Genomic DNA, 22,468 nt, shown 5'->3' on the forward strand with positions numbered 1-22,468 from the left:
GAGCCATCTCCCTGCTTTGTGGGACAGCAGCTAATCCAGACCGGCACATTCGGAGCCAGTCATCACGAACGCACGCTGCTTTTCTGCACTCCTCTGCTGTCCTATTGAGAAGAAGATCAGTACAACAATGGGGATGTTAGGAGGCTTGTGGAGAGCCAAAAAAAGCCCCCAGGTCCCTAGGTAAGCAAATATTTCTGCATGTAATAAGCAAAAGCAGCATTTGGCTTTCCAATGTTCCTTCAAAGGGGAAAATACTTTTGTTTTTTGTTTCCCTTGCTTTCAGATAGGCTGGTCTCACTGGTGATGCTTTACAACACAACAGCACAGTGTATCAGCAGAACAGAAAGCTCCACATGAGCTTACTCAGGAGAAAGAGGCCAAAAGCCAGCAAAACAGGGGAAGGAAATAAAGGACCCTTTCATTGCAATTGTTCCTCCATTCCAAGTTTTAACACAACATCTCTTCTCCATTTGCTTTAAACAAATTCAGAGAGCTGTTTTGGCTTTCCCCAGGAGGCAGTTTGGATGCTACATACTATCTCTGCAATGGTCTTTCTTTCACCTTCGCTCCCAATTCTCTTCCACAGAGAACCACAGACACAAACTGGAAGGAAACTGAAAGGGTTCCAGCAGAGGCGGTTCTTCCTGTGATGCTGCTTGTCATGAAGGCTTGCCACAGGTTTGAAAGCCACTGGTAAGTAAGGCAATACTTAAAGAAGCCCAGAGGAATGCCTGGAAAGGAAACAAGTTTAACATCTGCACCTGCAATTTGCTTGAAGTCGGCCCTTTGGTTACAACACCTTAACAAAACGTGTCTTTGCTGATGTAAGAAGACTGCTGCACTGCTGTACTGATCCCAGTAGCAACCCTCTCAACCAAAACTCTCATCTTCAGCAGAATTAGCCTTACGCAAACCTCGAACTAAAATCTAACAACCCCCATGGATGTAATTACAACTAAAATACTGTTTATTTAGGGAAATCAGCTCCTACTCTTTAGGACTCAATAGGGCAACAGACCATACGAAAGAATGGAGTCCAATTAGTGACCTGGCTGGATTAAACTAAAGGCCCCCAAGGCTTAAAACAGCAGTCAGACACCAGCAAAAATTTCAGTGGTGCCTAAGCAGTCAAAAAATAAGGGGAAGGTTTACGAGACAGAGAGAAAATTTCAGAATGGTCTAAAAAATGAGGCATATTCCCAAATGATTTTGCAGAACTAAGGCAATTCTTCAAAAGAAGAAGGTCACAGGGACTTCAAAACAGCTTGCTGGAGTAAATGAAACCACAGAAGAAAAAAAAAAAAGAAAAAAAAAAGATGAAGACCTTTTCTTTTCCATTTTTCCAGGTTTACCTTATTGAGGCGTTCAAGGGTTTCTTTTAGCTTCTGCTGATATTCACGTTCATTTCTGTACCTGCAAACAGAACAAACGAGATGAAGTTCAGTGGCACATCCTTCTGCAAACTGCATTTTTATTTGCACTGTCATGTACAATATATGCTTAACATTAAAACAAAATATGAACCTTGAATGGGGCCAGAAGATTTATTTATGCATTACTATTACTTTTTTTTTCCTTTTTTCTTCCATCTCCTTTCTTTATATATCCTGAAGAATGAACAGCCAATGCTATTCCCACCTCTTTCAGCATGACTCGGAAAGCCAACAGGAAGGGCTCACTCATGGGATCTGACCAGGAACACGATGGAAGAACTCGGCAGAGCAAAGAAAAGGGTTCGACTTGGTGCTCTGGATTCCCAACTTCTTCTTTTGAATGATATTACCTGGGCAGGTCACTGGGCTGTTTTCAATTCTTATTGTGAACAGCAAAGAAGAAAATAAATCCCATGAGGTTTCATTTCATCGTCATTCCTACAAATTTCCGCGCCTCCTCTGCCAAGTGCCGTTTTCTAACTAAACTAAAACAACGTCTTTTTTGCCGAATTGTATTAACTCAAGCTCCACTTCCAAGGATACAGATAAGAACATTCAGCTTCAAAAGCAAGACTGCCTTTGTATCTGTTGTTTATTAAGTATCTCACCTCCAACCAACCTTCTACCTTATAAATTGTGTGTACTCAACAAGGAAAACTTCATAAACTTCGACAATTTCTGGCAACTGGGAAAGAATAAAGCACGTTGTGGCAGCTTGTGAAAATTAAAAGTATCACTACACTGTAATGCTGGGTTTACACTCCTAGTAATAAAGAAAAAAAAACAATAGTGCCAGGGTCTGAGTCCTGATGCCTTTCAGGCCTGCTCCAATCTGGCTGATTGCTGGGTCCTCACTCAAAACTCCTTCCAACGACCGGAATACTCAGCTCTGTTTTCCTTCATTCTCAAACAACCCAAATACCTGCTCTGCCACCCAGCCATCAGTCCACCTGGCAGCCTTCAGCTGCACATACAGTTAGCAATGTGTAATTTCTCTTGGAACAAGGACTGCTTCTAACTGATTTTCAACGCACGCCATAAGCTCAATGCAAAAGGGCTAAGGGCCTCTTAGAAATGCTTCAGAGCCCTTATGGTGAAATGTGCATGCCCCTGTGATGCTGAAATGTTATGTAGGTGCAGTGGCTAACAAACTGCAGCACTGTGCTGCTTCAAACCTGATTTCCACATTCGAGTAGTGTTTAAAAGAGGTCATATGTTTCTTAGATGGTTGCTGGCCAGCCTTTCCTGGTCCTTCAGAGCCATGAGGTTCGTTTGCTTTTTTGAAAAGAAAAAAAAATCTTTCTCACTCAGTCAGGTAGATTTAGGGATGCAATAAACCTCCTTGGACTGTGTTAAAAAAAAGCATTATTCGTTGTTTTTTGCATCGGGGAAAAGAAATGGAGTGGATGGAGCTGCCAGGTTCAAACAGAGCAGAACAGAGCCGTGAAGGTTCCCATTACCTCACCTTCCTGAGGTTAACAGCTCTCTGCTGGGGCACTTACAGATTTACAGACATTTGCTAAGCCCCTTGAACCCTTGTACGGTTACAGGTGCTGGCCTTGTGAGACCACTGGGCATGCAGGAGGGGAGCCTGATGCCAGGCTTGGTTCTTCACCTGGGAAGCACAGCTCCAGCAATGCCGTAAATAACTTCTCCCAGCTTCAGCTGACAAACAGGCTGTGTCTGCTCTTGGAAGATGGGGCAGGGCAAGGCCCTTTGTATTTAGACCTTGTCCCTGTTGCAGTGCAAGGGCTGGCATCCCTTCAAAGAGAAAACATTCACAAGACACCCACCCACTTAGTGAGCTTCAGTGGCTGGATACTCAATTTGGTGTCAAGCCTGTGTCTTCAACATGAAGAGGGAACAAATGCTGCCTCTCTGCTGAACTCTGATGAACTCTTCCAGCAATACAGGAGGAATCTTCTTGGCTTGCCACAAGCCAAGACAAAACTTTTCTACTGCAAAGTTTTCTACTGACAAGTTTCTGAGGCACTTCACTAGACTTTTCTTAACAGAAACAGTTGAAATTAGGGGGCCAAAGAGAGCACAAACTGCAAATGCTGGTCCTACAAGGATGACAGACAGGCTAATAATGTTTGCATTTTAGCAAACCTTACAAGCTAGGATGAGCCCCGTGCAGGCTCTGCTCTGCCCATTTGTGAATACATTGCTACCTGCATTAGCAAGAAGCTGCTGTCAAGTGGCTCACAGCCATGGTGCAAGATTTCAGCACTCTGAGGAGTGGATGGAGGGAGGCAGGACCTCCTCACCTGCAGCTGCAGCAGATAAAACTCTCTGTACCACCAGAGAAGTGGTGGCAGTGCAGAGAACCCCTGCTGACAGGGTTTGAAGATGGCTTTGCCGAGTCCCCACATCTCTGGTCATCCCAGCTATCACGTTTTGTTACCTCTCATCAGTGTTGGGTCTCCAGTGCAGCCCCAGAGGGTGTCATCTTGTCTGAGCATCACTGCGCCGCACTGATGGGAGAGCCAAGCGCCAATTTCTGTGCCTAGCGACTTCCAGGGAATTGTACAGGCAAAACCCGCAAAATTAGCACTGAATGCATTCTAAATGAAATGGTCGATTAGCAGGACTTTTAATTCCTGAAGTTAATTAATCCTGTTCAGTCAGGGGTGCTAAAACCCGGGTTTCAGTATCTTTCTGGATCTCATGGAGAGAGAAATACAGTCCTTTCCCACAGACAGATGTAATGCTGCTGTAATAATGATGCTCAATAAAATTAGCATAATTAGCCCTTTCATGAGCTGCATCCAAACAATTCTTAGCAACGCTTTTTTGCAAATTCAAGAGAAAGAATTATCCACTGGCACAGTCTGAATTATTCATTTTAATGTGAAAAGCTATGAATGTGGCTACAGAAGACTTAAAAATAAATTTAAACAGAAGATCTACTTTCCACTGGTTCGTGCGCATTTAATTTCACAGACACAGTGGTCCCAGTGCCTACTGTGTTTAAATGTAGCTTTAAAAGGTGTGGTTATAGCTATAAATCTACTTCCCAAACTGTGAGTGTGAGTAAATGAATGGGCTGCAAGAGTAAAATTCTTTATGTTAGTGAAAAGCCCAGACATTTTTCAATAACTGGTACACAACGTGGCACTCTAAGAGATTTCATTAATCCCAACATGCTGAAGTAGGTGCTTTATGTCCCCAAATGAATCAAGAATCCCCTAAGCTGCAAGTGCAGCGAGAGCACCGTGCTGCCACTGAACATGGAGCGGGGTGGGAGAGGTCTGCAGCAAGGGAATAATTCTGGCTTTAGGAGCGTGTCAAGACCCCAACATCACAATTATTGCTCCCATATACTGTTTAGAGAGCCTATTCGTGAGTTTCAGTAGCCGAAAGTATAGCCATCAGGATGGCTTTGAGCAGACTGCCCAGGTGGACACAGGGATCCATCAAAAGGTATTTTCTACACAGTTTGCATATATATTTTAACTACCATGCAGCCAGCACTGAGTTTAGTCAAAATCTCACCGACACTGTGTAATGAGAACAAATGAACAAGTATCACAGCAGACAGGTAAATTATAGCACTGGCTCATAGCTCAATTGCCTGCTCACAATTACTGAAATACAAAACTGCCTCATCAGGTGCTTGTTAGCCTCTAACACTGAGTCGTGAACTCCTGACCACTTCCAGCATAAAGTCTCAGCACCCCTGCAGGGGCTGTCCTGTGCTTTCAGACAACAAGCAGAGATGGGAATTTGGCATTTCTCTCTCTTCGGTGTAGCTCCCAGCTCCCACATGCTGTTTGTGTGGCAGGTCACTGAGCTGGGTTGCAGATAATATTTAATATTTTTTTTTATCTGGCTCATTTTCCTAATGAACTTCTCAGGTGCTCCATGAATAGCTCTAGCAGCACAGCGGAGCAGGAGGTGTGTGCTGGGCAGCAGGCAGGGCTTCAGAGGGCAGGTGAGGGTGTGTCAGGACTGTACAGCTCCTGAGAGCAATGTATCACCAAACCATGGCTCAGGACACAGATGGTCACCACGTCAGTTGTCTCACGTCTGCTTTCTGGCTCATTCCAATTGTGCAAAATGGTTGCAAAAACAAAAGGGAAGTACAAACTGTCTGACACTTACCAGTCCAGATGAAATCCGTAGAGGATCAGACCGAAAATTGATGTGATTCGGCCAAGGCCTGACAAAAAGTCTGATGGAGACAAGGGATGAGATCTCCACTGACTCATGTATGTATATCTGCAGCAGCAATGTGGTGCTGCTCCCGCTGATTCACCCTCTCCCTTATTAAAACTGTTTCTGGTGAGCGCAGTGAGCACTGCCTGGGAGCAGCAGTACTTCTACCACGGCTGTGTTTCTTGAAAACGTTTATTTTTTCTCCTTCCCAACAGTGTCAGTGAGAAGGGTTTCTAAACTAGAGCGTGTTATATAGAGTTCACCCCTCACTCTTTGGTGGGGAAGATGAAAATTTCCACTTCAGTCTCTACACTGCTGCTAATTTTTCCCTTCTCTCCTGTGAGCAGTCCTTATATCAGCAGCACTCACCAAGTCTTGTTGTATAGTTAATTAAGCAACATAGCCAAAACTGACTTTTGCTGGAGAGAAGGGACCACATGTGTCTGGAGGCACCTGGATGCCTCAGCCCCTCAATGTTCCTACCCTTTGATTTATTGTGCCTATGACGTTAAAGAGAGATGGTTAGGAAAAAAACTGTTCTTACAGGTATTGCTTAAGTAGTACAAGACAGAACTATTGGGATGCAAGGAAAAAGAGGAGGGCAATTAGGCAAGTCCCTTTCACATACCAGGAAAAAAATACTTTCTTTTCATCCACATCTGTAGTGGCTAGCACAGACTGGCCCAGGTGACTTATGGTACCTGTAATTAAGTTTCTTGGAGATGTCCTACGTTACTTCAGATGTCTGGGGTCCCCTAACTCTGTGCTGCTCAGACACAAGGCTCACTTTGAGCCATGTTACTTTTTAAATTGGGCTATTCCCTCTTTGCAGCTTGGAGCACAGCCCTCCAAGCATCCGCATCCAAAATGCACCACGGGAAGACCTGCTGCCACAGACAGGGAAAGCCGATTGGAAAGGCCGTGAAATGCAGAGCTGGAGCTCCCCAAGTCCTACACACTGTCCCTGGCCACAAGCCTGAAACACACAGCGAGACATCACCCATGCAAGAGAAGCAGCTAGTGACCAAACCTGTCCTCAGGACGTAACTACAGAAACAACACTGCCTCTTTTCCTCCCTTCTCGAGCCTTACTTGTTGCGGTACTCATCGAGCATGCGCTGGGCATCCTTCTCCTCCCGCTCCAGCTTGGCTCGGTCAGACGCCAGCTCCCGCATTCGCTGGCGGTTGAACTCATTCTGCCCAGCGAAGGCCTCGTCCAAGCCCACCAGCTCGTCCATGCGCTGGAAGGTGTCCAGCTGCTTGCGCAGGATGGCGTTGCGCTGCTCCAGCACGCGGGCCCGGTTGATGTAGCTGGCGAAGCGCTCGTTCAGCTCCTGCAGGTTCTCCAGGCCTTGGGCCTGGGCCAAGCTGTCGAATTCGGGGGAGCCCCGCAGCTCATCGTAGGCGTCCGAGCGCTCGTACTTCTCCTTGCGGACCTCGCGGAGGAAGCTGCTCCTGTACATGGCTTCGGGGGAGCTGCGCGGTGCCGGCGTCCCCTCTTGCGTGCCTTCCTGCCTCTCCAGTTTGGATCCGATTTATGTCTGGGGGTCTGGGGAGGAAGAATTGACCATAATCACCCCCCCAGACGATTAGGACTTGTCTCCAGGGCGGTTTGTGGCACTAAGGGCATGGTCTGCAGCAGTGAGCTAAATAAATGCCAGTGGCCCCGCCTCGGGGCTGCCTGTCTGGGCGTCAGCAGTTCAGAGGAGCAGCAGGTGGGGGGCCAGGGGCTTTCTTTTCGAGCACTGCAACTGCAGAGCCAGAATAAAAGAGACCAATATCCAGCTTTTGCTTGGGGGATTATCCACGAACAACAAAACGAGCGCTCTGCACTTTCAGAGGCTGAGCTCAAAGCCTGTCGTGGCTGTGTTACAGGGAAGAGCTTTGTCCTTGCTGTTGCCCCCAGGCCGTGCAGAGAGGCCTTCTGCTGAGCCAGGATTTTGGTGTGACTGGATGGCACTGCCTGATTTTTGTTATCTGACTGTTTGGAGTTGGTTAGGATGACACAATAGTACGACCCTTGCTCCAAGCACAGGATTTGGCCCTTGGTTCTCACCTCATAGCTCTTCATGTCAGCCTTTCCTGCATGTTACTTCTACGAGGCATTAGAGGCATCAAAGCAGGAGGTGCACAGAGGTACTGAGAGTCCCATGCTAAAAGAGCCCTGCTGGGATTTAGATTTCTTCGGGAACAGCTAAACGTCATGTCCTCTTGTGACTTGGTGGACACCAAGTTACCTCATGGGGAGCCACCACCCTTCCCTCGTTCCATCCCTTCACCCCCACTGTAGCTGAATCTCACATGCTGTCCGAGAGGCTTTAGTTTCTCTGAAAGTGATGGATGTATTTCCTCAAGCATTTTTTTCAGTCTTTCCCCTTTCAAAATACTGTTTCCTGGGCCTGCTCCTCCAGAAAAACACCTATACACACAGCCAAAAAGCCCAGCAGCAAGATAGTCCAGCACTGAGATCTCTGTTAGTAATTCATTAGAATAATATATTATATTACAATAATATATTATATTAAAATAATATATTACATTAAAATAAAAATTCTGTAAACATTGCTCTTTAATCTTTAATGGACACATCTAATATGAGTATTTAGATTGTATGTCTTGGAACCTTGATGGAAGGTGGGTGGCCTCACCGGGAGCAAGTGCAGAGGTGAAGAGAGAAGCTGGGTGCTCAGTGTAATACACAATAAATGTTTGTTCATTGTCTGTTGTATTATAAAAACAAGGAGTTCCGTTTGAGGAGCGGGAGTTGCGGAAGTTCCCTGCTGAAGTAAGGAGCTGTATAATACTTGGCTAGACACTATGAAAATTCCTTTGCTTAATGTAACAAAAAAGAGAACCCCCTCCCCTTCTCTCCTTCTGCATCTCAGTTGCCTCTTTTGTTCAAAGACCCTGCTGCAAAGCTCATGTAACCATCTCCTGATAAGTTGCTAAACTAGTGTATCAACATCCTGCCTTCCTGTCTCACGCTGGGCCAACATGACCAAATAAAAACAGAAGTTGAACCACAACGCTGAGGAAGACTACGGCCTTCATCTTCATGACCACCAGAGGGACAGAGACGACCCCCTAGCAACAGTGCGCGCAGTCGCAGAATATACCAGGATGTGCTGCGTAATCCCGGAATTACCGAGATATAAAAAGGGACCCTGGTGGGGGTGAGGTGCGCGCCGTTGGTGGAGCCGAGACTCCCCGGCCGCCCAGCGCTGTTTTGCTTGCTGTTGCTTACTCAATAAATTCCTTTCCATTATTAATGCAATGCTCTCTGAAAATTAATTAAGGGGGCAACTTATAACACTCAGGTGATTCCAAAATTTGGCTTCTGTGTTACCAGATCTGCATGTAAGGGAACCAAAAGTCCACTGGAAGTTTTTTGCTTCAGGTTATTTGGAAGTGCAAGGAGGAAAGACCTAGGGATCTTTCAGAAAATCAAAGTAGGCTTTGCAAATGTATTGTTCAGATCCACACACAGCCTCTCAACTACAGAAATATCAAAGTGGGGGGATTTTTTTTAGAAACATTTGGGATTTTATACAGCATGGAAAGCAGAGCCTTCCATGCAGCACAAAGGTCAGTATTTGCAGCTCTTTGGCTGGACAAACAGGTCCAGCTAAACAATGTAGCAGCTGCTGCCCTTTTTACAAAGTTAGTCTTCCAGAAGGGATCAGAAAGCCCATGCTGCTGGACTACGGGCAGTGTATTTTAACTGGAAGAGTTTTTTGAGCTTTCAATATCCTTTCAGAACAGCAATAACCTATGGGAGTACTATCCGAATCCTCCCTCTAAGGCTGGAGGCAACGCTGACTCCATGCTGACTGTGCACCTTAACTCCTTAGGTAATAAACACGAAAATGTCAAGATCTGTTGCAGCACGTATATCTCTAAGGTGGGATGCCTGACACAGTAAGGTCTCACCTTGGGCTGCTGCCATTGCTGGCTTGCTGTAGATGTATCTTTACTGTGGCCACAGCAAGTTTAATTGACTCAGGCTCTGTGGTCTTGACTCTTTGTGACAGATGCTCAGACTTTTAGCTAGGCAACTTCAGGAGACACACTGGCCTCTGGAAAGCTTCTGATCACTCAAATGCAGCAAACCAGTGTGACACTACCTGAAATAATAATAATAATAATAATAATAATAATAATAATAATAATAATAATAATAATAATGATAAAAACAGTTTGTCTTTCTTACACTGCAATTGTTATTTTCTTTCCTTGCAAGCACAGGATGTCAGAAATGATGCAGAAATATCAATCTCCTCCTGTTATGCACTGAATTATTTGACTTATCTAATGGACCGCCAAGGTTAATTTTTTACACAGGGATCCTGCACGCTGTTTTCCACTTAAGCGATGGCTCAAAGAATGAAAGATTAGCTATACACACATTAATGAAACCTCTGATAAATTGCTGCCTGGAAGCTTTTTAGATTTTTATCAGTGAGTGCATATAAAAAATAACTTCTATATAAAATAAGTAACCTTTTTTACCTGATGCCTGTAATACAAATAAGAAAGAACAGCAAGAAACAAATTGTATCTTTCCTTCTTTGTCTCCAGAATACACCTGTCTTATTCTTGTGAGGACACAATCGAAAGGCTGGCTCCTTAAACACGCTGTATGGTACATCATCACCCCAGAACAAGTGTTTACCTACTGCTGCACAGCTCAATGAACCCCTGGCACAGTGGGTCGTTTGTTTCCTCTTTAATTGCTTGTATTGCCATAAACTCCCTCACACTCTAACTCGGCTGTATCCCTTTGCACAATACATTTTGCAAGTGCCATCAACCTGCGTGTATGCCTTACTGCTCAGCCAAGCCACCACAAGATTCTCATACTCAATCTAAACAATTTAAAAGAAAGAAAGAAAGAAAGAAAGAAAGAAAGAAAGAAAGAAAGAAAGAAAGAAAGAAAGAAAGAAAGAAAGAAAGAAAGAAAGAAAGAAAGAAAGAAAGAAAGAAAAGAAAGAAAGAAAGAAACCAAACAATCTGAATCCCATCTTCCTGCTAAGAACAGGTCCAGCCCTATCTGTGGTCTGTCAGCTCAGTTTGTGCTGCATGTGGCTTACCTGGGGAACTTCCAGCTTCCTTTCCTTATGGGGGAAACCCTTTTAACATCAGCGGGTCAAGGCTAAGAATCAAAACAGATCCCCACAGACAGCCCCACAGACAGCTCAGGGGTTTCAAATTAATCCTTCCAGCATACTATTTTCTCAGTAATAGTATGACAGCTTGTTGGTCTGCCTATTCGGCTGTTATGAACCGGTCACAGACCAGTGAGGCTCTACCAGTACAGCCCAGCTGGGGCACTCACTTCTCTCTTGCTGTCTTTTGAAGTTGCTTTATGGAGAAGCTGACACTAATAGCCCCAAGCTCTCTATTCCTGTAGTCCAAAATGAAACTTCACAGAAGGGTCTGCTAACAAAATGCATCAGGAGCATTGCACAGCAAGGTCTCATTAGACAGCAACTGAGGTTATTCTTAATTTTGAGCACTGATGCTCCAAAGGCCATGTCTGAATGCGTCACGTTGCATGGCTGAAAAGAGCTGCAGAGAAGGTGCTCAAAGCACATCTTTGTGAACATGACCAATGAGGAAGATGAAATGAATCTGGGCTGATCAGCTTTAAAGAAGACTCAAAGGCACATATCTTCAAATATGAAAGAGTCCATTACAATGGAAAAGCAGGTTTCTCTTCTTTTCCACGTCCACGGTGAATAGGACAAGAAATAATGGGTTTAAATGGTGTAATGTAAGACATGAATGAGTTGTGAGGGAAGTGGTCTAACAGGATGAATAATGAAGTATCGGAATAAAAGCCTGCAAAATCTCAGTCACTGGAGTGCTTCAAAGACCAGGCTAAGAAAACCACTCGGGATCGAGGGACATTTTGTTCATCTGGTCTTAGGAAGGTTGAGAGTTTACTGATCTTCAGGACACTACAGGGGGGCTCCTTACTGGCCTCTTAGTGCTTCAGTGCCCTGGCAATTATTTCTGAGGTCTCTCCCTGTCATATGTGAGAGCTATACCCTTTCATTCCTTAAGCACCATTATATGCAGTCTATTTGTTTTAGAAATTGGTCTCTGGTTGGTGATTTCCAGTGTGGTGCAACACATCTGGATGCTGACTTGCACCCTGTCCTTTTGATTTTTTTTCCCTAGTCGAGTTAAGCAAAGGGCACCCAGCCTACCCTGGTGTATCAACTAACATTAAATATTACTGCTCTCAAAACCAGGACATTTGTCCAACCAACGTGAATTGCAAATCAGGCGGAACAGCATCTGTTTCCAAGAGAATTCAGAAAAAAAAAGAAAAAAAAAGTGCCATGTTTCATGTATGAACTTGGAGAGCAGGAATATTCATATCCCTGCAGGCAGCACCTTAAAGGTCAGGGCTCAGAGCTGTTTCAGCTACACTGTTAAGCAGCCCTCCACCAAATATGCGATTAGCAACTACCAGAGGGCTGTAGTCCTACAGCAGGAGCAGGCTGCAGGCTGGAGTCAGTATCACATGTGCCAGTTCCTGACTTCAGTAACACCAGTGATTCCTGCAGAGAATTTGCTCTGAAACAAACTGGGAATTGTCCTTATTGCAATAGTAGACATTCTGCAACAAGCTGCTACTCAAGGAGACCACACATCAATGGGGCTGGGATCAGTCCCCTGATGGTGGTGCATGTGGTGCTGTAACGACGTGTACCTGCTGCATTCCTGAGGACATGCATTGCCTGAAACGAGCTCAGGAAAACACCCTGGAGTTAGCAGCTGCCCTGGGACAAGTTTGCTGAGTTCCTTTGCTGAGCTCCCACTGCGAGGTCAGGTCAGCACGAGATGTGCTGCACACACCTGGTGTCTCTCTGTCACCTTCAGAGAGCTGGACATGAGCTGGACATACGAGGAATCTGATCAAAGAAAACAACGCCGATAATTTTCTATGGCAATCATTAACAAAATTAAAAACAGCTGTAAATTTTTGGCCTACTTTTTTTCTGGCAAGTCTGTATAAGCAGAAGTTTCCCAATTCCAGTGTCAGACAGACGAGCTCGACCGAGCAAAGCTAGATATATTTTTTTTTTCCATCATTTTGGCTATCAACCAGAGAAAAATACCACTCTGAAAGATGTCCTTTCAGTCAAATAAAGGATCAAAGATGAAAATGGGGTAAATCCTCAAGGGTTTTGTGTCTTTTTACCATTTATTTTGAATCTACCCACATGCTTTTGTTTGTTTCCTTTTCTGAATAATGTACAAAACAGCAAAGGACAATATATCATAAAGCAATGAGGCCTCTGGAAGATGACAGCTGTTTAGACCTCAGACTCTTAAGAAAAAGTGGAACTGAAGAAGGCAAAATAAAGAGAAAAAAAAAAAAAAAAAAGACCTAATTGTACATAATGTTCCTCCTGGCATTCAGCTTCCCTCATTAGGCCATACTATGTGCCCTCTCCCTGTGCCTTGTTATTTATAATACTGCTGATTTGGAAGAACATATTTTTTGGAGAAAAAATGATGAAAATCAGAAATACCTTTTTTGTCATTGTAGAAATGGCATTTGTTTGTTAGGATTTTGATCCAGAAAACGTTAAGTAAAAACTCTGACGATTTTCTTGGTACTTCAAAACTAAAAATAACTCATTTGAACTACTCTTATGTTTCAGAATGGCTCCCAGAAACTTAGCATTTCAACCCAGAATCTTCCATGCAAACTTAACATTCCCCACATTTCCTTTTTTGGGGGTAAAAATAATCAATAGATAATGTTGATGGGGCTAATACTATACTTCACAATGACTGTTTTGACCCAAAGAATGTATGATCCAAGGGAGATAAGGTGTGCTTGACAAATGGTGTGCTTGACAAATAACGTGGCCTCCCTTCCACCCAGAAATAAATAAATAAATAAATAAAAATAGAAGGCTGAGTTTTCTGATAGGGCGTTTTTTTGATTTCCTATGAAAGAAGAATGAGAAAAGGCAGTTGCATTGAATCTTGTCTCCACCTGAGGGGATAAATCTGAATTCCAGTACCAGAACAATGAGGGCGGGAGCCAGAGGAGATAGCTGGGGAATGGATGAAGGAGCAGAACTGGGGAGGGGAGATGAGAAGAGCCTGGAAAGGGGTCAGAAGGAGAAACCTTGGCTGTGGGCTGATATGAGACAGCTGTGCAGCCAGGGCAATGCAGTGTGTGGGGAGCAATGAAGACATCACTAACGGTGATGAAGACATCGAGCTCGTTTTGTCTCAGAAGTGATGGTGATGGCAAGTCCGGGTTGCCAAAGGGGGCTGGGAGCCTCCAGCAGGCTGGGAAGAGAAGCAAAGGACAGCTTGAATCCCTGCTCCTGTCCCTTCCCTGCCCCTGCCCTGGGGTGGCTCAACGTGAGCCCTGTATTCAGACAAGTGGGGGCCTTCAGCCACCTTCACTGAGGAAGAGGAGCAAGACCACAAGCCGCATGCATTTCAGCACAGGGAAATCTGAAAAGCTGTCTCTGACCCTTACAGCTACCAAAATCACCTGCCCTCCGGGACATGTTGACATTCGGAACCAACAAGGCCCTCCTACCCCAATGGGCCAAAAAAAATGGTGGGAGGGAGGCCAGGCATTGCTCCCTTCCCTCCCCAAGGTATGCACAGCATCTCCTCCCTGCCACTGGCCACAGCAGCCATTCCTCCTTTTTCCTGCCTGGGAAACCATGCTCTGAACCCTGGTAAAAGGGGATTTTTTCCTAATGGTTTCTGTTCAGGGAGGTGTTTGCTTGCCTTGCTGTGTTACTGGCAGATGCTTCTTCTCAGCAAGGTCTGGTGTGGAGCTGAATACACAGACCCGAAATGATGCATTACACACTCTCAGCACAGAGAAAACTGAATTCTAAAAACATGTCATTGATTTTTCTTTTTCTCCCTTTGAATATGTAGCAAAGGACTGCTAAAATCCTGCCTTAAGTTTCTGAAAGTGAACAAAATGAGATAAGATACTCGAATTCTCCCTGGCAGCAAATATGTAATGAAAGGTAGCATGCAGGGCTGATTTCTACAGGAACATGTCTTCTGTGCATCATCACAAAAGCAAACCAGACAGCTTCTAATTCAAAAAGCAATTTTTAAAACCTACATTGTCTGTCCATACAACCACTCAGCCTCACACTGCTGTCAAAGGCAGTCCAGCAACAAACTGAAACCTGGAGAGGGAAAAGTAAGGAAAGCAGAGGTTTGTGTCTTGGGGACAGGAGACTGAGAGCCCACTGACTGCAGCAAAATGGATCAAACTAAAGAAAGTTTTTAAAAAAAAAAAAATAATAAAAAATAAAAACACTTAAAACAGCAAAACACCAGGCACATGGGTAATGTTTTCTTCTGCTATTTCCCTGATTTCTTTTCACTGAAAATGAAAGGAGAAAAGTTAGAGCATTGTAATAGATGCAGAAGGACAAATTATGGAATTTTGAGCAAATGAAAGCTGAAAACAAAATTATTTCCCTTTCTGCTTGCATTGCCTTTCAATCCTGCCTACCACAAATTCCATTAAACAGAAAATGTTATAAAACACTTTGTTAGTTCTCCTTCACTACAAGTTCAGAAAACAAAAGATAATGTCTGTGACTGGAGTAAAAGGCCCAAGTGATATTTTTCCGAAATGAAGCCTCTGCTATTGTTGAAGCAACAATACATCTGTTCTGTGCCACTGGTATTGATGGAAATGGTGCAGCAATCAGCTTGTTATTGTTGCTATGGCATACGACAGATTAGAGGACACGCAGGTATAAATATAGAATGAAATTAATCAGGTTGATGCATATTGGGAAAAAAAAAAAACACACACATCAACTATCACCATAAATCCAAGGTTTTCCATGTGATAAAGCCATTTACAAAGTCTCCTGTTCATCCCTTCTTTGATTTCCTGCATCGGGAAGAAGTTGGCCTTGGATGTAGCATTAACCACTGGCGTTCACAAGTACCTCAGTAAAAACATGAGGGTCCTGTTTATTCCCAGCATGTTTCTGTCTAGTTCCTGCTGGGGTACAATGATGATCCTTGCTTGACTGGTCTCTGGGTAATTGAAGAGAGCACCTGGGGACAACAGGTGTTTCCTAGGCTCTCTGGATGCTCCTCCATCCCAACAGGTCATAAGGTCTTTTTTTTGTAGCTGCTTCACATAGCTTTTAAGGAATCCCCAAGTACACAAGTAGAGGATTAAAAGGAAAAGGCCACCCTATGGGTTCACAGCTCCTCACAAAGAAGGCAACAGCAGAAGTAGACCTGAATATGGGATTTCACCTCTAAACCTCTCACCCTCAGCTGCTCTGTACTGGTCTGTGACATCAGCACTGCTCTTCTGCAAGGCCATAAGGGGGGCACCTCGGCAATGTAGTACTGGACGTGCTTCTGCAGTGTGTAGATGTTATGAGACAGGAGGGGAAAGAGCCAGCATGGCCAGCATCTTCTTGCTTGGTGATTGCTGCCTGCTCACCTCACAAATAAATGGGCACTCTTGATTTTATTTTCCTTTGTCTCAGTACAGCCTGTTATGATCCATCTGCTTTAAGCACATCACCACCTCTCTAAAACACACTTTAAAACCGCTGTACTTTGCAAACAAAGCACTTGTTGGAAAACCCCGAAGTAGCACTTACAATGTGAAGTGCATACCTTCGTCTGTCTCTAGCTTCAGCCTAAATGAACAGTACTGGCAATGCCTTTCCAGGGTCACGGTCCTAATTAGCCTTTTAAGTGTTGTGTTGCCTTTCATCGAGGTTGTCCTGTGCCCATGCACATGCCTGAGACATCGAAGACTTCCTTGCAGGTACTTTTGGCTGTCCATGGGCCTCCAGTCTCAAGTACATCTAAGCACCAGCAGCAGTAATCTGAGGCAGCTCTCAGTTGGATCACGCTTCCAAAATGAACTCAGTCAGTATCAGGAAAAATCCTCTCAGCAGTGAAAAACACTGCAGTTTTCTTTCCTTTTTGGGGTCCTCCAGAAAGGTGTGTGGGTGTGTGTGTGGGAGGGGGGGGGGGGACAAAAGTAAAAAGCAGAATTCAGTTTCTTCAAGAAAAGAACGGGGAAAAAAAAGAAAAAAAGCCTTTTCCCCACAGGGTCAGAGATGTGAGTAAACGCAGACTATCAGAACACAAGTATTTCTCTAATTGGGTTAATCAAGGTGCCTGTCACACTGTGAGAACACATTCATATCACTACTCTAGCATTGAGAAAAATAATTACTTGTTTCTCTGATTAGACTAAAATGCGCGTTGCTCTGTGCATACTTGCTAATCATAAATCTTCCAGAATGTAAAAAATGCCCAATATGTTAAAACAGAAACTTTTTGTGTCATAACAAATCATCCGGCTTGAGACTACAAATACAGAACATCGCCTGCAGCCTGCCTGTATCAAGTTCATAAGGTGCAGAGAGAGGCTCAAAAAGCTATTATCTTCCAAGAAGGCTGCTACTGATTTCAGCACAAAATGGACCAAATCATTATGCAAATAAATCCTTGGGTCAATTTAAAGCGTTCTGCAGCTGCTGAGGGACCAGTTGCCTCTTGATTTAATGCAAGAGGCACGAGTGCTGGTTCTGAGCTAGAGCTAGGCTGTGATCTTCGGTCCTCTGGGGGTGGTGGGGAAAAAAGGGCCAAAATGTCATGATCCTGCAGGTTGAATTGAACACATGACACAGAGCGTGCTGGGGGAGCAGGGGAGCAATGCTGAGGTGTCTGGCCAGGGGAGGTCCTGTTTCAGAGAAGCCTCACTGCCCTGCCCGCCCTGGCCACTACCAATGCTCACCCCAGCAGACGTGCTGAACTTGGAGGCGCCGTCACATGAAATAATGCTCCTAACGCCACAGCCTTCACCTTCCAAAGCATGAAAAATGTCACTTGGCCTTCACTGCAGCATTAGTCAATGGCCTCCCACGCTGACGATGTGTTTCTCATGGAGCAAAGCATGTGCTATGAACAGCCCGCATGAAAGAACTGCGCCCTGATCTGTGCTGGAATTGATCAGAGTCCAGCACCTGACAAAAGGGAACTGGTTATAATTTACTCCAAATTCATTGTATCAGCATTCAGAGGAACATTTCCTCATCACTTGAGACAAATTCTCTACTATGGCCACACAGAATTACTCAGGGTTCACTGCCAGATCCTACAAACGCTGTTATTTTGCAATCCCCTAACACAAATAGAGGACACAGTTGTTACTGTGCAACCTTCTGTGCAGTTTAAAGGAGCTGTGTTAGGGACAGAGAGGTCCCCAGTGTCAGCTGAGAGAAAGGACTCCAAGAATTGTGTATTTCTGGATTAAATTCCATTTTCTCAATGGCGCCACAAATTCCCCCTGCTGTTTGGGGAGCTCTCAGGTCTCCTCCTGTTGTAGACCTCGGCTGTGGCTACCTGGGGAAGGATCTGGCTGGGCTGGGGTTTGCAGACTCCAGGGCTGGGGTTTGCAGACACCAGTGTTACTCCTCTTGCTGATTCCAGGTCCTGGCTGTCACTGTCATACCTGCTGTCCTTGGAAGCGGGAGGGGAGTGCTTCATGTCACTTGTTATCTGCCTTTCCCTCGTCCTCCAGCTCCTGCTGCGCATCTGAATGGACTGCTCCCAAATTACATGTTCCCAGTTGTCCTGAGGTGTCTGTACCACTTTATCCTTTTCGCATCATGTATTTTTAGCATGTCCCCTCCCCCTCACCCATGCGCTCTTTGCTGTAGGATGGCACAATTTGTTTTGACCCTACCGTTTGCTTTCAGAAACTCAATCTCTTTCTAGCTCAGTGCTGGACTTGCTGCTTTATTCGCAGCCTTCCACATGTAATTTTGCTGCATTTGCTTGATCAACCTTGATACTGTCACCCCCACAGCAGTGCTGTAAATTCCCACAATCCCCCGACCCACAACCCATAACCCCACTTGCTGAATTCTGTTCCTTTTCACTCTCAGTGTTACTACTGGTTTTGCAGGTACAAGCCATTTTATGTAAAAAATGAATTCTTGCCATAAAATAATTTATATAGAAGTATGGCTACAATCTTTGGTGAGAACACCATTTATTAGCTTTTTTTTTTTTTTTTTTTTTTTTTTTACTGTAAATTCATGAATTAGGAATCAGGTGCTGTTGCACACTCCTCCTCTTACAACGTCCCATGTAATTCATTAAACAGCTTCGTTGAAATTTCCCAAACTAACTGGGATTGGTCTGAACTGAACTGCTCCACTCCATAATCTAATTCTTTCTATCATTGAAAAGTTGTGTTTTGTTTTTGTTTGTTTGTTTGTTTGTTTGTTTGTTTCATTCTGTCTGGAAACTAGGAAAGCACCAAGACTTCAGATCAATTTTCCACAAGACGAATATAAATTGCAGAATAGATATTAGTGGGAGTAGCAGTGACATCATCTGTGATCCATCTCCAATGGTCCTGGCACCATTAAAAGGTTTTGCAAAAACAAAACTGGAATACAATTTTTTCCTTGGCTTTTATCTAGATGAAATTCCAACAACAATTAAAGATTAGTAGCCGAAGTGTTCTTCCACAATGTTTCTCAAGTAAATGTCTTGCAGTTCTAAGAGTGGCTTTTGGATTTCTGAGTGCTATGAAGGGGTGAAGGGGGAACGCCAGAATCAAAACCCGTAAGAAAGCCAGGTTCCCCCAAACACCATAGCCAGCTACACCCTTCAGGATGGACACATGTTGTTTTCCAGTATAGTAAGTTTGTTGATAAAAAGAAGCATGTCCCATGAACTCAGAGAGCACTTATTTCCCAGTCGCTTCCAGATCTTCAAGCAGAGACCAAGCATTCTCCTACAGAAATGTTATTGAACCACTGAGTCACTAAGTAGTGAACTCCAATTTTCATATATAATTGATAGATTGGACTTTTATTTTTCTTTGAATGGTTGGAGTTCAGTATCCAGTGCTTCAGGCAAAATTTTATTGGAGTGGAGGCTGTGTATTCACCAAAGGCATTGAATTTTGAAAGAAGTGATTTTAATGCTGTTTCCTGCAGTCACATAAATGTTGGCCTTCGCTGTGGATGCTTCCTGTTTCAATAAAGTGTATTTATCTCCTCACTGTGAAAGGTTTGCGCAGGGCTGGAGCATCGCAATTATTCTAAACGGCATCTTGAGGCATGTTTATAACAAACTCCCCAGTATGTCTTTTCATTTTAAACGGCTTACAAATGTTAAAAACCTGACATAACAGAATAGCAAAAGAAATTAGTCTAAATTATTTACTGCAATTGTGCACCAAAAGCCAGTTGCCCACAGCTATGCTTAACTGTCAATTTGTGTCCAGCTAGCCCCAAGGTAATGTCATATAATGTAAATGTGCCTAGCTCCAGGATGGCAAAAATGGGCCTGAATATACACAGAGATTTCATATGCGCTGTCCCAGTTTGCTCTCCTGGGTTTGGCAGAATGCAATAATATTTTACCATGGAAGGAATAAAATAAAGGAACAAAACAGGGACTGTGTTTAGCAATAACAGTGTAGCCGCTGGTAGCCCCAGTTCCTGGAAGAACTCATCTGCGTGAACATTACACAAAGCTGTGTTCCTGCTCAGTTCCTGCTCGATGTTTTGGGTCACTGCAGTGTGGGCACCAGCTGCCAGCCTGACCCTGCTCTGTTCAGCTCTTCGGCAGGAATAACTGCAGCCTGCCCTTCCTGTTTTCTGTTTAAATTGTGGGCAAATACACCCCACCGGGCACTTTTTGAGCTGTAGGCTTGTTTTCTGTTAGAATTACCTAAGGCTAAAGTGAAAGTAGTGCCAGCATAGAGTAGCCCTATTGACACCAGAATTGATTCCAGCACAGCAGTTCTTAAGATTGCAATTTGGGAAAAGGAAAGCCTGTGTGTGCAAAGTCTACCTCTGCTTTTAACAGGAGCAAGGTTTCCAGCTCTCTATCAGAGAACAAGGTAAAACCAAAGAGTGCCAAGCTTCATCTGGTGGTTTCTGTAAAGATAAAGGGAAACATTCTACTCATATAAAATAGTACTTCTATTATTCTTCTGCATATAAAATGATATTTATACATCAATATGTGGAATCTTTCCTATTTTGCAGATGTTCTCCTATGCTTTGTGGAAGAGCTGGTTCAGCCTTTTGGTTCAGCCTGCAGCAAAAAGGCCTGTGAGTGCCACGAGATGTAGTTTTTTGATTTTCCTCCTCCAAGTATCCAAAATAGAGGGTTGTACTGAAAGCCACTGTCAGTCATGCTTTACAGCATGAGACCAAACTGTTTTGCACATGTTGGTGTCCAAATCATGGTGACACAGTGTTGGAGGGCTGTGTAAGGCAGGAAGAGGTGAATCAGGTGCAGTTACATCCTACTGCCATTTGGGAGTGACCTGTTCCTCAGGCCATCCCCTGCCCTTGTGAAAAGCAGGATTGTTCTGCATTCAATCCCTTGTAACAATTGCTGAATTTCACTATTACCTCCACTGTGCCCTGTCCAGTGAGCACAGAACAGCATTCACGTAATTGCATTCTTTTTCTGTTCCCCCTCCGCTTTGACCAGAGCCTGATGCACTTGAAATGAGCAGCATGCCCACACCAGCAGATTGTATTTTCCTTTCTCTTGATTTATTAGCTGCTCCTGAAGCAGGGCTCAGTCAAATCAAGCCAAAGTCACTCTGCATGCAAATACACAGTAATTCCTGCAAACACACAGTGTTACTGATGGTGCAACCATCTACAAGGCATCTTTGATCACAAACACCCTTTTCTGGCTAGCATTGTTCACAGTAACATATTCAGATTTAAATATCTCTGGGTCACAAAGATTATTTTAAATAATAATAAAAAAAGCATACTTCCACAGCTGCCCTTTGATGATCTCATAACCATGCATTCATCCATGCTTCTCTCTTCTTATCAGTTACAAAGTCTAGGTCAAACTCCTTTGAGGCTACGCCTGTAGTTTTAGTGCCCACCGACTCTGACTAAACAGCTTTACTCTTAGTTACTGTGTCTTTTATCACTAGTCTATTCTGCATTTGTTTATCAGTTCGCCTGTTTCTTATTATTCCCTTTGATCTTACGAGGACTGCCATCAGCTAGCAGGTGTGCTTGCATCTTTCCACATACCTTACAAAAGGGAGAGAAGTGTCTCAGTGGCAAGGAGAAAAAGCAGCTTTTCAATACATGGAGGGATTTGCAATGCTGAAGATGAATCCCAGATGACTTCTGCTTTTTAGTCCTCATCAACTCCAGGACAATAAGCACATGAGCCTGCCTGGCCCTAGTTGGTAAATAGCCCCGGCAGGTACTGGATTTTGTTCACCTTTGATCAGCTTTTTGGCTGCCGTTGAGTTCCCCTCAAGGATTTAGGCACAAGTTACTTGAGCTTTTTTTTTTTTTTTCCTCCCTTCGAGAAAATGCTTCTTGTGGCTTTCTGTTAAAATAAAACTATACTTGCATTTAAGTCTTCCCTTTTTGGCAGAGTCTGTTTGGTATCACAAACATCTCCCTATTAATATCACTATTTTCTAGGTAGTAACCTTTTGGTGCTTTGCTGCCTCAGGCAGAATGAAAGTGAGGTTTTGTTATTTGATTTTTTTCCTGGAACTGTGTTTTCCAAGGCTGCTCACACCCTCACAAATCAGGAAAGGACAGAAAAACAAAAGGTGCTACAGAGAATAGATCCGGAGCTTGCCTTTGAGGGCATACCATGAGGGCAGCCTCAGGCAGCTCTCCTACCAATTACTATACTAATACAATGATTCCTTTCTGAGAACAAATAAACCCCAAATCACAACAAATTAAACTTTCTGAAAACAAATAAGACTGTCAACAATAGCCTTTGGTACCAAAAATTAGGAATTGCAAGCCAGTAAACACCTCATTTAGTTTTTCCTT

The 22,468-nt window shown here is 44.0% G+C and overlaps 1 protein-coding gene across 7 annotated transcripts in view; it reads right to left on the reverse strand.

Annotated features, from left to right (window-relative positions):
- Nucleotides 1-22,468, reverse strand: part of BFSP1 (beaded filament structural protein 1) — an 82,397-nt gene that overhangs the window by 13,523 nt on the left and 46,406 nt on the right. For 2 of the 7 annotated variants that reach the window (XM_072035264.1, XM_072035263.1), the window contains 3 exons: nucleotides 9,525-9,714; nucleotides 6,687-7,143; nucleotides 1,353-1,413 (listed from right to left, as the gene is read on the reverse strand). In XM_072035264.1, the coding sequence (XP_071891365.1) occupies nucleotides 1,353-1,413; nucleotides 6,687-7,057 (432 nt within the window). In that variant the 5' untranslated portion in view covers nucleotides 7,058-7,143; nucleotides 9,525-9,714. Of the gene's footprint in view, nucleotides 1-561; nucleotides 685-1,352; nucleotides 1,414-6,686; nucleotides 7,144-9,524; nucleotides 9,719-18,114; nucleotides 18,247-22,468 lie in introns of those variants that run through there. The other 5 variants (XM_072035265.1, XM_005010832.6, XM_072035266.1 and 2 more) reach the window with 5 other exon arrangements.

This window comes from Anas platyrhynchos, chromosome 3 (genome assembly GCF_047663525.1).
Source record: "Anas platyrhynchos isolate ZD024472 breed Pekin duck chromosome 3, IASCAAS_PekinDuck_T2T, whole genome shotgun sequence".
NCBI classification, from domain to species: domain Eukaryota; kingdom Metazoa; phylum Chordata; class Aves; order Anseriformes; family Anatidae; genus Anas; species Anas platyrhynchos.